Source organism: Arachis ipaensis, chromosome B3 (assembly GCF_059453495.1).
Source record: "Arachis ipaensis isolate K30076 ecotype BB chromosome B3, ASM5945349v1, whole genome shotgun sequence".
In the NCBI taxonomy this organism is placed as follows: domain Eukaryota; kingdom Viridiplantae; phylum Streptophyta; class Magnoliopsida; order Fabales; family Fabaceae; genus Arachis; species Arachis ipaensis.
Window position 1 is genome coordinate 144,232,940 of NC_142438.1, and position 14,477 is coordinate 144,247,416.

Below are 14,477 nucleotides of genomic sequence, written 5' to 3' on the forward strand. Positions count from 1 at the left end.
GGAGGGGTCGAGGTCGTAGAGTAAGTAGAGGTGCCGGCCATAGAGGAGCTAGGGGTGGTGGTCAAGGTAGAGCACGTCGTGGAGGGAGAGGCGAAGAAATAACATTATATCTTGTTGAGAAACAACGTACTTATAGCATATGTATTTTACTCTATTTAGTTGCACATGTATGTCATATTATTTAGTATAACATGTATGTTATATGACTATTTGATAATGTATTATACCGCCGTCTCATAACACGAGTCAATAACACGTAAAATACTCGAAAACCGAATGATGAAATTGAATTAACTGTCAAGTGAGAATGCAAACAACAATAAATCTTACAACAGACACCATTATTAAGGTAAATCAGCAAAGACACACCAGATAAAATATTACACTAAACAAACACAATGCTACACATTACTGGTGGGTGTCGAACCGATGTTGACTCCTCCCTATGGACACGTCCTACATGTGTGGCCTGACTGTCTGCACAGCCCGCATCTCTTCGGTCTGTTCGGATCAGCCTCATCCATTGTAGTACAAATCCTAGTGATCTTGGGACGCCCTTCAGATGCACGTCTCTTAGTTGGATCGGGAATGACTGTTGGACCATCGTATGGTGGCCAAAATCCCTCAGGGATTGGAGGTGTGAATCCCATCCGATATACATTGAACACTGAGTTAAGGCGATACACCTCATACATAGGTAGACCAACTCAATTGTAAGTAGGCACAGCATGCTAAGGCATGGCGACAAGGATAACGAAGTGCCTGAAAATATCCGCAATCATAGGTTTGGTCCCTGAGTGACACTCTATATGAGCCAAGTGAGAAGCTATCAATTAGAGTGGTCTCAGCAACATTAAACTCAGAATTATCCCTGTCGTACAAAGTCATCGTGAAATATCTTGAGGCCTTCAGATTAACTTCTATTGCCTTCATCAAATGTTGACTAAACTGCTGCATGGTTCCTAACTGTGCCTCTGCCTCTCTTCCTTTGCGAACAAATAGCTCGGTCAATCTTCCATAGGTGGACTTCACCAACGAACAAACTGGAAGGTTTCTTACACCCTTTAGTATCGTGTTCATCAATGATATTGGTAGTCATATGCCCGAATCGCCGGCCTTCATCCCGATGCTAAGTCAATTGTGCATAATCAATCCGGTTAGATAAAAAATGTTTTTATATAATTATACAAACATAATAAATAAATGAAGGTTTAATTATTCTGCAAGTCCCTATAGTTTTACCGAATTTTTAATTAGGTCCTTATACTTTTTTTCTTTTCAATTGGGTCCTTATACATCAATTTTTTTTTCAATTTAGTCCCTATTAACGTTAAACGTTAAAAAAATGTTAGTACATTGTAAAATTACTTGTATGCCCCTATCTTCCACCTTCTTCATCACTTTTTCGTTATTCACCATTACTTGTATAATCCCAACCTTCACATTCACAGGTTGTTTGTAGTAGTCTAAACTGTGAAATTTGAGTAGTTAAGATTAAAGCTAGTTTTAAATCAATCAAAAGGTACTCGGCCATGAAAATAGGTCATGTGACAATGTCTAAAAAATTCCAATTAAGATTCCTACACAAAAAATTATCTCAACGACACAATATTTTTTCTGGAACCACTCATCTCAACGACACAATATTGATGGTCGTCTCTCCGAAAAAGTTGTGAACTTGTGACTGTATATGATGAACGAGAGAGAAGCAGAAGATGAAGTACACTAGCAAGGAAAAGAAACATCTCCATAGCAGGATTGAGGAACCTAACGAATCCCAAGCAGAGGTTGGTTGGAAGGCGATTCATGACAGCCATCAACAAAGCTTCTGAAGGCTCCAATGGTGGAAATCAATAGAATTGAATTAAAAAAATAAAAAGAAAAGAATTCAAGAATAATTAATTTTCTTTTTAAATTGATTTGTTTCTCAAATTGGCCCAATTTGATTTATGAAAAATAATTTTTATACTGGGTTAATTAGACTAGAACACTTATATACTTCATTAATTATCCGTCCAAAGAAAAAAATCAATCATTGCCCCCACAATTTTCAAGATCACAGGGCATCTAATGGTCCAATTGCCATATTCAGCAGAAGACATATTCGTCAACTTAATTGGAGTAGCCCCCTCCAAAAAAATAAAAAATAAAAAACTACAGTCAGGAGCAAAATCATCGTTAGCAATCTCTGATAAGAAACTAGTCCGAACATTAACTTTGAGCAATAGCAGCCATAGTTACCAGGCTTTTAGTCATCAACAGCGGCGATATCTTCGAAGTTGCATCCAAGAGAGAATCTCAGCAGCATCGTCAAGTCCTCTTCGAAAAACCTCGTCTCATAACCGATTGGCAACAGTGGATACCAACGATTGACGGCAATAGGAAAAGACGCCGAACATTCCAACATCCATGATGTTCTTGCCTGACTACTCCGAGGTATAGCTCGTCCACTGATAAAGGTCGGTAGACTTCTCGACTGGATCAAGATATACGTCGGCAATGGATGAGCAGCGAGGGTGGGTACCTGCAAAGGCACTCCGACGCTCAAGTTAGTGTAAAGTGGATAATAGATCTTATCTTAGAAAGAGTGACGTACCTTCTGTAGCTTTCTCGTCTGCTTTATATTTTAGCGGAAAAGGTCGGCCGTTTTACTTAGGTTGTAAGGCCCAGAAAGAGGATTAATTGTATGTCCGACGTTATTGATTTGAGGTTGTTTATGGCTATTATGAAATTGTCGGTTATGATTGGGGTTTAGGCGTTACCGAACTATAACTTGTAACCGATGTTTACTGGTCATATCACATGATTAGCATCTTAATTAATTTCTATTATATACACATAAATATTTACCCAACCTTCATTAAAAATTCACCATCCTTAGCACAGTCAACGTTGTTGATTTTTGCTCTCCAAAATTACTACGGGTAAGAATCTTATTGGAGAGTCATCCTTAACCATTTTGACCACCACAGATGTCACCTATTTTTATATGAAATATTCAAATATTAAATTAATTTTTTTAAAAAATTATAAACTTATCAAAATGAATATTTAGATTACTTCTTAGTTAAATTCATAATTTTTTAAAATTAATATGTATGTTTGCAATTAATTATTTTTTGCTTTTTGAAAATAGCATAACATTAGTTAATTTTATTTTTTTCTTTTGTTAACTATAAAACTATTCCTTTTGCATTGTTATTAATTAATTCCCTGAACCCTTGAAATAATTCAACCTATATATATAGTCTCTTCTAGCACAACATAAACGCTACGAACTAAATAAGAATTCGTGTTATCTAATCTAATGCTAGAAAGTGATTTAATACTCACCAATTAAACTAACACTGAGGTATTTCCTTTCATATTTGCTTAACAATTTTTTTCCAACCATATATCAGTTCTTTTTTTTTTTCTATGTATTAATATAATTATTACACCTCACGCATATTAAATTAACACAACGAGGGGAAAAAAAGATGAGGATAATAGGAGCTAATCAGCTGATTATGTTTCCAATCCTTTCATTCAACTTAGACCTTACACATAGTTTAATTACTCATATATTATATTTCTTTTACCACACACACAAGAGTTGACGCTGCATAACTTTGAATATTAACACAACAACTAAAAAACTTGAAACACTCAAAGGACGTATAACAGCAAAATAAGTAATAAGTGATTACATGCAGGATTAGGATACATTGCCAAAGGATCATGGTTGCCCTATTAAGATTAAGCCTATGACCTAACTTGTAGGACTAATTAAAGGGGCACCTTTCTGTTTTTCGCTTCCCTGCCCATCATCATCATTGATGCAAACACCTTCTCCTCTGAACTTGAGACTCATTTTGAGGATGATAGAAGCTGAAAATTATATGGTATATGGTAAGGCCTTAACAGTAATGTGTGCTCATCAAGTCTCAATTGTGAAGCCCAAGAGAGGGAAAGTGGTTTTTGTAGGTGAAGAAGGGTAGGGAAAGTGGAACAAAGTATCTTCCCCGCATATGCTTCCACACATACTTTGATAACAAGCTTTTTTAATTTCTAGCAAATTGGTGTCACATTATTATGACCTTAGGAATCTACATTAGTCATATTCCATGTGCTTTATTATATTGGTGGACTATGAAGTGGAAGCAAAAGGTTAATACCTCCCACTAATGTGGTCCTGTTAATTTTTCATTTGAAGTCTCAAACAGGGTTGACTAATAAACTGAGGAAGACTGAATGTAGGACTAGAAATTGGGTTGTTTGATTTTAAATAATCTTTTCTATATGAAATGGAATATTATATATAAAACTTGTTGTCTACTAATTCAAACATTTTTTTTATTTGTATTAAAAAACACATCAATCTTAATAATACATTTGAATAATTATTCATAAATTTTTTACTTTTTTTTTTAAATAAATATCCAAAATTGATTCCCCACCCACTTAAGAAATTACGAGTTCGAATCTTTCTATTTTCGATAAAAAAAAATTATCCAAAATTAATTAATTACCAAAATGCGCATAAATAAAAAAGTGGATGAAAATGGACATGGTCAACTCTCCGGAGCCGCCCGCGAAATGGGATTCGCCACCAATTCATTCTAGACGGCCATGAAATGGAGGAGCTGCATATGTCAGGACCAACTCAGGTGTGTCATACGCGAAATGGTATCCTTATTAAACTACACTTTCAATTTAACTCAAAATCCAACCAATTTCTATTACATCAATTCAAGTAAAAATTTAACATTAGTCTTGATTATCGCTGTTCTAATAGGAAATAACTATCCTTCATGGAATAGTCAATATGGTCTGTCTGCGCCTTCTTCCGGTAGTTTTATCTGCACTTTTAATTTTTTCGAGTTCCGTATTCTGTTTCAGCAACTCAATCTGCACTCTGTTTAAACAGTTCCATTTGCACTCTATTGCGCTCTACGCGCCCTCTTTTTTTATCGCGCTCTACGCGCCCTCTCTTATTGCGCTTTACGCGCCCTCTCAAAACCACTCTTATTGCACCATACGCGCCATCTGAAGATTAATCTTATCGTGGTGTACGTGCTTTTTTTTTTTTAAGATCGGTGCTTGCTTTCTCTCCTTGTTATATTTTTGCCGTCGGCAGCTCTAGCTCCGCCGCACGCATCTCCCTCTGCGTCACCACGTCACACGCGTCCTACTCAACAATTTCATCGGAACTTATCCAAGCTGTGGATTATTGACATCTTCCATCCACCAGCTTGCGGGGGCGTATTAAACTACTATTCCACATTAGCTCATGACAACAATAAAGAAGTCTCGTGACCCACAAATTCAGTCGAACAGAATATTCAGTTACAGTTTTAGTCTTTATTATTTTATCTTATCTTATCTTTATCTTATATTTATTTGTTCTTATCTTATCTTTATTTGTTTTTATCTTTCATAAGCCAATGCTCTAAATATATTTAGTTTTACCTTCATAATTTATAATTCAATTCAATTCAATCAAATCAACAATCAATAAAATTTTTTCGTTTTTTCTTTTCCTATTCTTTCACAATTTTATCAGGAGGAGTTGCAGATTTGCATCCATGTTGCTTATGGTGCCTGCGAAGTGGACAAATAACATGAATTTTAATTTAAAAAGGAAGAAGATGCATCTGAGAAAAAAAATAAAAATAAAACAACGCTAGATAAAGGAGAAAAAGGGAGAAAGAAGAAGAAATTATAACAACACATAATATATTAGATTGTCATATATTAAATTATATTGCGCTTAATCTAATATATTTTATAATTTATGAATAAAATTTCAATCTTGATTTATTATTCAAAAACTAGTTTAAAATTTTATTAATATTTTTTCTGTTATTAGTGTTTTTTTAATTTTTAAATTTTAACTCTTTAAATAATAGGCATAATTAAATATAGTAGTTAGTTTCACAGACGACGTAGTAGAGGTTGAATACTATTTTTTGTGGAGGTTGGATACCATTTTGTGTATGATACACTTGGGTTGGTCCTAACAAGCTCTTCCATTTCGCGGACGCCGGAGATGAATTGGTAGCAAATCCCATTTCGCGGACAACTCCGGTAAATTGGCTATGCGCACTTTCATCCACCTTTTTATCCATGCACATTTTGATAATTAATCAAATTTAAATATTTATTTAAATAAAAAACCCAAAATTTTTTAAAAAAATTTGCTCAGAATTAGGTTGATCATGAAATCCATCAAGAATACCTATTAAAACAAATCTAAGCTTAGCAACTCTTGTACGTCTTGTATTTTAGGTGTTTAAGATAAATACATTTGAAGTCAAGGAGGATAAAGTAAATTTGCAATTGAAGCTTTTTCATTGGACCCATAGTCGTCTTTACTAATCTACTAGCATATGATACCCTTAATTGCTTCATTGGAACCCCAGCTCCTTGAATATTGGATTCAATATACTATAAGCTATTTGACAAAAAAATTGGATTTCATTTGAACTATCCTTTTCTTTGAAGAAAGGGAGTTGTTGATTCTGATTTTGTTCTTCACGAAAATCATGTATAGAGATTTATAGTCAAGAAGAAAAGGTGTGGCATCAGTTTCGAGTGATTATTTTCTTCACGGGAACTCTTCTTGTTTCACACTTTAAGGTGTTGAGTTTAACAATCTCTCATTGCACTATAACGTGGCATTGGCAATACTTGAAATCACGAATTTAAAAAATAATAAAAGTGAATAACATGGAGGATCCATTAAATAATTTTAAGAAATGAAGGCTGAATAAACCGCATGGCTCAGCTCATCCTCTGGTATAATTTGATTTACAAGATAGATGGCATACTATACTATATACATGTTTGGTACTCTTCATCAAGGCAGAATAAGACCAGAGGAGAAGCTTATTCCAGCCATATTCCATCCCTTCATTTTGCAATCAGGAACGGGAATCCAGGTCCAGTGGTTACACGTGGCATCATAGGAGAGCCAAATCATATTCCAAAACCCCTCAGAATTAGAGACCAAAGCAGCCCGAAGGATCCCATTCTTCTCCTCCAAGCAACCCATCATAACCCCATAAGGCTTCTCAACAACCTTCATCAACTCACTCGGAACCACCGAAACAAACTCCCACTTCCTCCCATCCAAACTCAACCCCCACAACTCCACGCCCTTCAACACCCTCCCCTTTCCACGCTCTCCACCCTCCGATTTCACTATCATCATGTACCCATCTCCGTACACGTGTAGCCTATCTATCACGTTTCCCCAACTATATCCAACGCTCAACCCTCCATCGCTCCCTCTCGGATCAAATCTCGGCCGTACAACTGTTGGCGCCTCGCACTGTGCTGTACACGCAACCAGAACGCTCTCCTGGGGCCCATGAGCCACGCTCAGGAAAATATTTCCACCTCCACGTGGCACAATCCCACTGGATCCAGTGCTTTCCTTCCCCTCCGTTGACTTCCACGTGTCGGTCTCGGAATTGTAGACAAACAAAACGGGCCGGTTGTCCACGCACTCGGCGAACAAGAAGCGGAAATGATCGGAGCCGTCCGGGTGGGAGACGAGCTTCATGCCGGACCTCCTCCACGATGAGGTGCCACGTGGACCTAACGGGGAAGGCGGGATCCTCTTGACGGCGAGGGTGACGAGGTTAACGGCGATGACCTCGCGGACGGTGTTGGAAGCGAAGAGGAAGAAGTTGGCGGAGGCGGCGAGGAAGTAGAGGTCGTTGTCGGCGTGGAAGTGGAGGTCTGCGATGCGGATCCGGAACCAGCGGTGGGAGCTACGGTGGGTGAAGGCGTGTAGGACGGCGTCGCGGAGCCAGCGCTTCTTGTAGACGAAGAGCCAGGTGGTGGCGGCGGAGACGGAGTTGCAGCGGCGAACGAAGGTGTGGTCGGAGATGATTCGGGAGAAAGATTTGTTGAGCAGTTTTAAGGGAAGGATTTCAGGCAAGACGAGAGATAGAAATATGTTTTGAATGAGCTCTTGCGGGAGGAGGCAGAGACCAATAGCGTTGGGTGTTGAACTTCGATGATCTTCCATTCAGTGAGAATGAGTGAGTGAGTAAGTGAGTTCTGTTGCAGGGGGTTAGGTAGTTTTGGTGGGAGGAGGTTGTATTGGCTGATAAATATATGAACAAGTTTTTGTCTCGGTGTGGTTGGCTTTTTATGGGATTTGTTTATTGACTTGATTAAGACTTTCGGATTTGTTTAATTATGTAAGAGTTTACTACTTACTAGTGACCACTGAGGACAATTGACCCACAAGGATTGCACTATTTTTCTTCATGGGGCGGTGTCATTGGTTGCCCTTTCAATTTTTTAAGTGTTTTTTCTTGGCTCTGCTTCATGCTGGGTCGGCTGAGGACTATTATAAAATTGTTTGAAAGGGCGTGCGGGGTGAGCTACTTATATTATAAAGTGTTTTGTGTCATTGTCATGGTAGAACTACTGATATAAGAGAGCTTGCTTATTTTTCATAGAGCTCTTAGTATTACTTGAAATTCATTTAATTATATGCACAGCACCAAGTTGGACCGAATGGGGTGCTTCAGGGTAGGGTCCAGCTGGAATATGAATTTTTGGTACATCAACTTTTGTTCTCCTGCTGTTGCTTTTTCATAAGTTTTCTTTTCCATGACAAGTAATGCCTTGGACCCCTTGGTCACGGTCAGTGTATGCTGAAAGAGAATTGACATTACAATACACAAGACTGTGCTTTAGGGTAATAATGCAGCCATGCTGGTAAATTTGATTCACTCATTATGCTGCAAGTGTTACTAATTGTATTTCAAATTGAACTAACTGCACAAGTTATGGCTTTGCTTTCAGTAATTATGCAGCTAGTATTACTTAAGGTATCTACGGGGTCAAGGACCCCAAGCAAGGAGGAAAAAAAACAAACACTACTAAACAGAGCTTAGAGTCTCGGGCGTAAAATGTCAAAACAGTCCAAATCTAGCGCTAAGCTAATATTGGAGGAGGAACATAAAAAATATGGAAGCCAAATGGGAGGATTATCCCTTTTTAGCAAGCATATCCGCAACATAATTTATTTCTCTAAAAATAAGTGACCATCTGAAAACATCAAGCCGTTGGACATGAATGAATGTTGATATCAACAAGAATCGATGCACAAAGATGACTCGCAGTACAACCATTTCTTACAAACTTAAGGACAGAGAAAGAATCTATTTCAATAACATGCCGCTTGAAATTGTTGGCCACAACAATCTAGAGACCGCACACAACCCCCACATTTTCGCATGTATAATAGAACAACTACCTAGTTGAAAACGAAACCAATGATATATCTTCCCAAGTGATTCCTAAAAACTCCACTGCATCCGGCGCTATTCTGGTTAGCGAAGAAAGAGCCATCAACATTAAACTTAATTTCATTCTCATGAGGAGGGAGCCAGCGAATAAGAGTACTAGCAGTTGGATTATTGTGCTTCTGCCTCCAATTCCCATTCATGACATGTAAATATTCCTTATGCCTAGCCTTAATCTAGATAAGAGTTGTAGCAAAAAAAATCAACATATCTTCAAAAACAAGCTTATTACGACAAAACCAAAAATGAGATGTTGCAATGCCAAACAGGTTTAACCACTTTGATCTCTTCGAGAGATTGTTTTGCAACCAGTTCAGCATATTAGAATTCAAAAAATGTCGAAATTGATTGGCAGGCAGGAGGTTTCGCCATACGTTTTTAGCAAAAAAAAAAAAATCTCGAATGATATAGAGAGTGAATTCAACATCATTTCTATACCGGGGACAATGATCGTCATTGGTAAGATGGTGCTTCTTCCTTTCCGCATTGGTAAGAATGGAGTCATGAGCAATAAGCCAAAGGAATAAACGCACTCATTCAGGTCCTTTCCAACTTCAAACAAGGCTGAAAATGTTGCTGGAGCTGTCAGTGGTATTCTAGATATCTTGGTAAGCAGATTTGAGCTTGAAGCATCCATCCAAGATGAGAGCCCACGTAATCTGATCTTTATCTTTTCAAGGGGACGGCGTTAGAGGTGTACGCAGATCGGATCGGATCGGATTGGATATGGCCGAAAATTCGATCCGATCCGCATAATTCCCATCAGATCGGATTGGATATGATATCCGTGTTTTTTAGTGTCAGATCCGATCCGCAAAGCGGATCGGATATCGGATATATTTGCATAATTGAACCTTCTCTTTTTAATCATATTTCTATGTAAAAAATTCAATAAAAATATTTCTTTCACATTTTTAAACTTATTTATTCCTAAAATATTTTTAATCAAACTTTTCTTAAATAACAAAAATAAAATAATACAATATATGAATAATAATTACTAACTAAAACATTCAAACAAGTATATATATATATATATTTTTAATTATTATTGTGCAGATCTGCGGATCCGCAGATCGGATATGCGGATGTAGAGCAGATATCCGCGATCCGATCCGTAAAGGATGCGGATCAGATCCTATCCGCAATTTTCGAATCGGATACGGATATTTGCCGCGAATCGGTGGATACAATCCGATCCATGAACACCCCTAGACGGCGTGGGATTCACAACAATCTTGCTGACTACGTCATTAGGGAGCCATTCTTTGATTTTGTCAGCGTCCCAATCCCCTGAAATAGAGCGAAAATTCATAAGGTTACTAGAATAATCAATGTTTCTATTACTTACCTGATTAATATGCATATCCAAACTCCCTAAATTAGGAACCCAGTTATATTTCCAGAAGTTGATGCTTTTGCCATTGCTAACCCGCCAAATGGTGTTTTTAGTGACATTCTCCCAATTAGCGCATACTCCTTTTCAGAGGTTTGAGTTGCTTTGCTTTCTATCTTCTCAAGGAATAATGTTATCACCTCCACCATATTTGGATCGTAATACCCTTTATCTACAGGGCATCCTTCTTCTCAATAAGCCTCCAACCAACTTTCATCATGAAAGCCTTGTTAAGAGTATGGGCATGACAAATACCCAAGTCCCCGTTTTTCTTTTGCTGACCCACTTTTTTCTAACTTAACAAGTGGATATTTTTTGTTCGTTCAGTCTCTCCCCAAAAAAAATTTCTGCATTTACGATCAATGAAATTATAAGTAGTAATAGGAAGGAAGTAAGGCAATTTGCATAGTATATAAAGAAATAGAATAAATGATAGAATTCACTAAAATATTTCTTCCTGCGAAGGAAAGAGAGGATGACTTCCAGGAGTTAAGCCTGGTGTTGAGTTTGCTGTCATCAAAAGTGTTATTTGAGACCTTGAAATAATAAAGAGGAACTCCAAGGTACTTTCCCAGATTGTCAGTTCTGGTAAAACCCAAAGCTTCATTGTTCTCCTCTCTGACCGAGCTTTCAACATTTTTAGAGAAAAAAAATGTGTGTTTTTTCTTAGTTGATCTTTTGTCCGGAACTCTCACAAAAGACACTTAGGCATCTATTAATGATACTAGCTTGCTCCATATTACCTTCAGCAAAAATAATCAAGTTGTCCACGAAACAAATGTGAGATAAAGACGACCCTCCTCTCTTAATATAAATAGGCTTCCAGAACCCATAATTCACATCACAGTTAATGAGTTAAGAAAGACGCTCAATGCACAAGACAAAAATGTAAAGAAAAATGGGATCGTCCTGCCGGATACCCTAGTTGGTTTAAGCTCCTCCATCTCCTCTCCATTCAAAAGAACTCTCATTTTGGTCATAGAAATACAGGCCATAATAAGCTCAACGGTATGCGAGGGAAACCCAATGTCAATTAAGGTTTCCTTAACAAAAGACCATTTAAGCTTATCATATGCCTTCTCAAAGTCGATCTTGATAGCCATCCAGCCTTCCTTCCCTTTTTTATTTCTCATCGAATAAATGACTTCCTAAGCAATTTCTCCATAATCTTTCTCATACGACTGGCAAAAATTTTAGTATTAACATTGTATGAAACATTGCACAGGATTATAGGTCTCATCTATCTTGGATTAGAAACAGAGTCGACCTTAGGTATAAGCATGATGAGCATTTCATTAAGGTTCTCAACACTGATCGGATTGTAAAAAATACTCTGCACCAGGTTACAAAGGTCAGGCCCAACTTTATTCCATTGTTGCTGATAAAAAAATAGCTTGAATACCATTTCTACCGAAACTTTTAGGCTTTTCATACCAAAAAGAGCATCCTTAATCTCCTGATACGTCACATGACAGCCTAGAATATTAAGGTCAGTCTCATTGAGAGGTGAAAACTCTTTACGAAGAACGTAGGGGGGTTATCATGGATGTCTTGATACAGGTTGGCAAAAAAAGTAAAGGCATGTTGTTCCAGATCATTCTTTTCTGTGATCCACGAACCATCCTCTTGTTGGAGGGCAATGACTTTATTTCTTCTCCTTCGAATCATAGTATACCCTTGAAAAAATCTTGTATCGCGATCCCCAAATTCAATCCAGTTGCTCCTAGATTTTTGGTACTATAACAATTCCTCTTGAGTAAGAATTTTCTTATAATCTTTACACAACTGAAATTTCCTTAAGAGCACGCTGAAATTGAAATTCATTGACACTAGCTGTCCAAGAAGCTTTAACCTTCCAGCAGTCCCGAACTATGTTGTCAAAATCTGGGTAAGGTAGTCAAACTGCAACAAAGAAAAAAAAATGCCTTTTTCATTTATTGAGCACAGAAATAGAATAAAGCTGAAGGCAGAGGATAGCATGATCAGACTTCAATATAGAAAGATGTTTAATACAATCATCCGAAAAATTTATTTGCCAATCTAAATTGTCAAGAGTTCTGTCCAGTCTAACTATCAAGTTACCTCTCTTTCAAGTAAAAGGTCATCCAACAAACCCTAGGTCAATCAGGCCATAGCCAGAAATGCAATCGCTGAAATCAGAGCAAGCGCCAGACTAAATCCTAGTGGCACCGTCCGCCTCTCATTATCATGGAGGGTGGCATTGAAATTGCCAATCATACATCAGGGATGATTAGTATTTTCCAACAAAAGATGCAAGTTATTCCAAAACAATTTTCTGTTAACCTTTTGGGGGCTTCCATATACAGCAGTAAGAATATCAACCTTCCAGGTACTCAGATCTCAAAAAGTCCAAATATCACCAGAATGCCCAATAGCATCTTCAACAAAACAATCTTCAAATTCTAATTTATTCCGGACTTCCAGACCCCGATCCCTACTAAAGTGAGTTTTGAAGAGAAGCAAAAAATTTGCATCAAATTCACGTCTTAAATCTCTAATAAGAGTGGAAAAGAATTTAGAACCATCACCTCTATCATTCCAACTGATAATATTCATAAAACCAAAAAAGGAGAGGAAGGTTACGGAAAATCTTAAAATCATTGTTGAGCATTCGCCCTTTAATTTGCTTCAGACTGCGATCCCGGGAAAAGCTTCCCTCTTTATTCTTGTTTACTGGCGACACCATCATATAAACATCAGGAGATCTGTTTGTTGGTTATTAACTGCCTTCTTCTTCATAGCGTCACCCGAAAAGGAGCTCGCCCCCAACCGTTGAGTGGAGAGATCCGTTTTTACAGTATGATGCTCCAGCACCTTAATGGACTCATTTGTCACCAAGAAGGCATTGTTCTATTCTTGCTGTAACCGACGCATACTATCAGGCATCACCGTTTCCAAAGTTTCCATATCTGGGTTCCTACTACGCGATCTGGGGGAGGAGACGCATCAGGAGTTTCAAGAGTATTAGCTACTTGTAATATATACTAATGCAAATTTTGGTGTATCAAAGACTGTGTGAGTTTGGATTACAGTTTGAAAATGGGAGTTTGCATAAAATTGACTTTGTAAACTTGATTTTGATGAAAAATAAGTTTTTGTTAACGTGATTTATGTTTGACAATCTTTATATCAAAATGGATCATGATAAAATAAATATTGTTTGAATTATACTACTCAAAATCACTTTTAGATGAAAAATTACTAAAAAAAATATCAATTCAAATAATGTTTTATATTATCCTATCATTTTATTTTAAATATTTGAATAGATCTTATTAATTCATTTTATAAATTTTTTTATATTAACTAAAAAATAATAAGTAATAATATACATGAAAAAAATAGAACACTAAAAAAAATAATATAAAAAAATAAAAGATAGTACTATACATTTTATAATGTCAAACAAAAAGGAAATGTTCTATAATTTTTTTAGTACTGTTAGTATTCTTTAATTTAAAATTATTTTGGACTATAAATTTTTATTATTTATGACTCTTTTGTTACTTATAATTTGTATATAATAAAAACGAGAATAAAGCACAGTAAGAAATACAACAAAATCGAAAAAAATTTTATACAAACATAATATATAATAATTACAACCAACAATATTTATCATAAATTACAATAAGAAGTAAATAAAATTCATATGAATAAAACCAAACAAAAAATAAAAAATTGAGAAAAGGACGAATAAGTCCCTAATCTTTTGCCCCGCGGACATTTTCGTCCCTGACCATTGAAAA

At 36.7% G+C, this 14,477-nt stretch overlaps 1 protein-coding gene and 1 long non-coding RNA gene across 2 annotated transcripts; both read right to left on the reverse strand.

Moving 5' to 3' along the window:
• Positions 1-6,703: 6,703 nt before the first annotated feature.
• Positions 6,704-8,235, reverse strand: LOC107631533 (GRAS family transcription factor family protein). Its single transcript, XM_016335005.3, has one exon. It carries the CDS (start codon positions 8,018-8,020, stop codon positions 6,842-6,844), a length of 1,179 nt encoding a protein of 392 aa, XP_016190491.1. The 5' UTR covers positions 8,021-8,235; the 3' UTR covers positions 6,704-6,841.
• A 3,814-nt stretch (positions 8,236-12,049) lies between these two features.
• Positions 12,050-13,676, reverse strand: LOC148572686 (uncharacterized). The gene is made up of 2 exons (XR_015907036.1): positions 12,790-13,676; positions 12,050-12,609 (listed from the first exon to the last, which is right to left on the reverse strand). It is a non-coding gene; the product is annotated as an uncharacterized LOC148572686 (long non-coding RNA).
• Between the last annotated feature and the right edge of the window lie 801 nt (positions 13,677-14,477).

Excerpts from the sequence above, each read along its gene's own strand:
- LOC107631533 (XM_016335005.3), bottom strand. The coding sequence starts at position 8,020 with ATGGAAGATCATCGAAGTTCAACACCCAACGCTATTGGTCTCTGCCTC.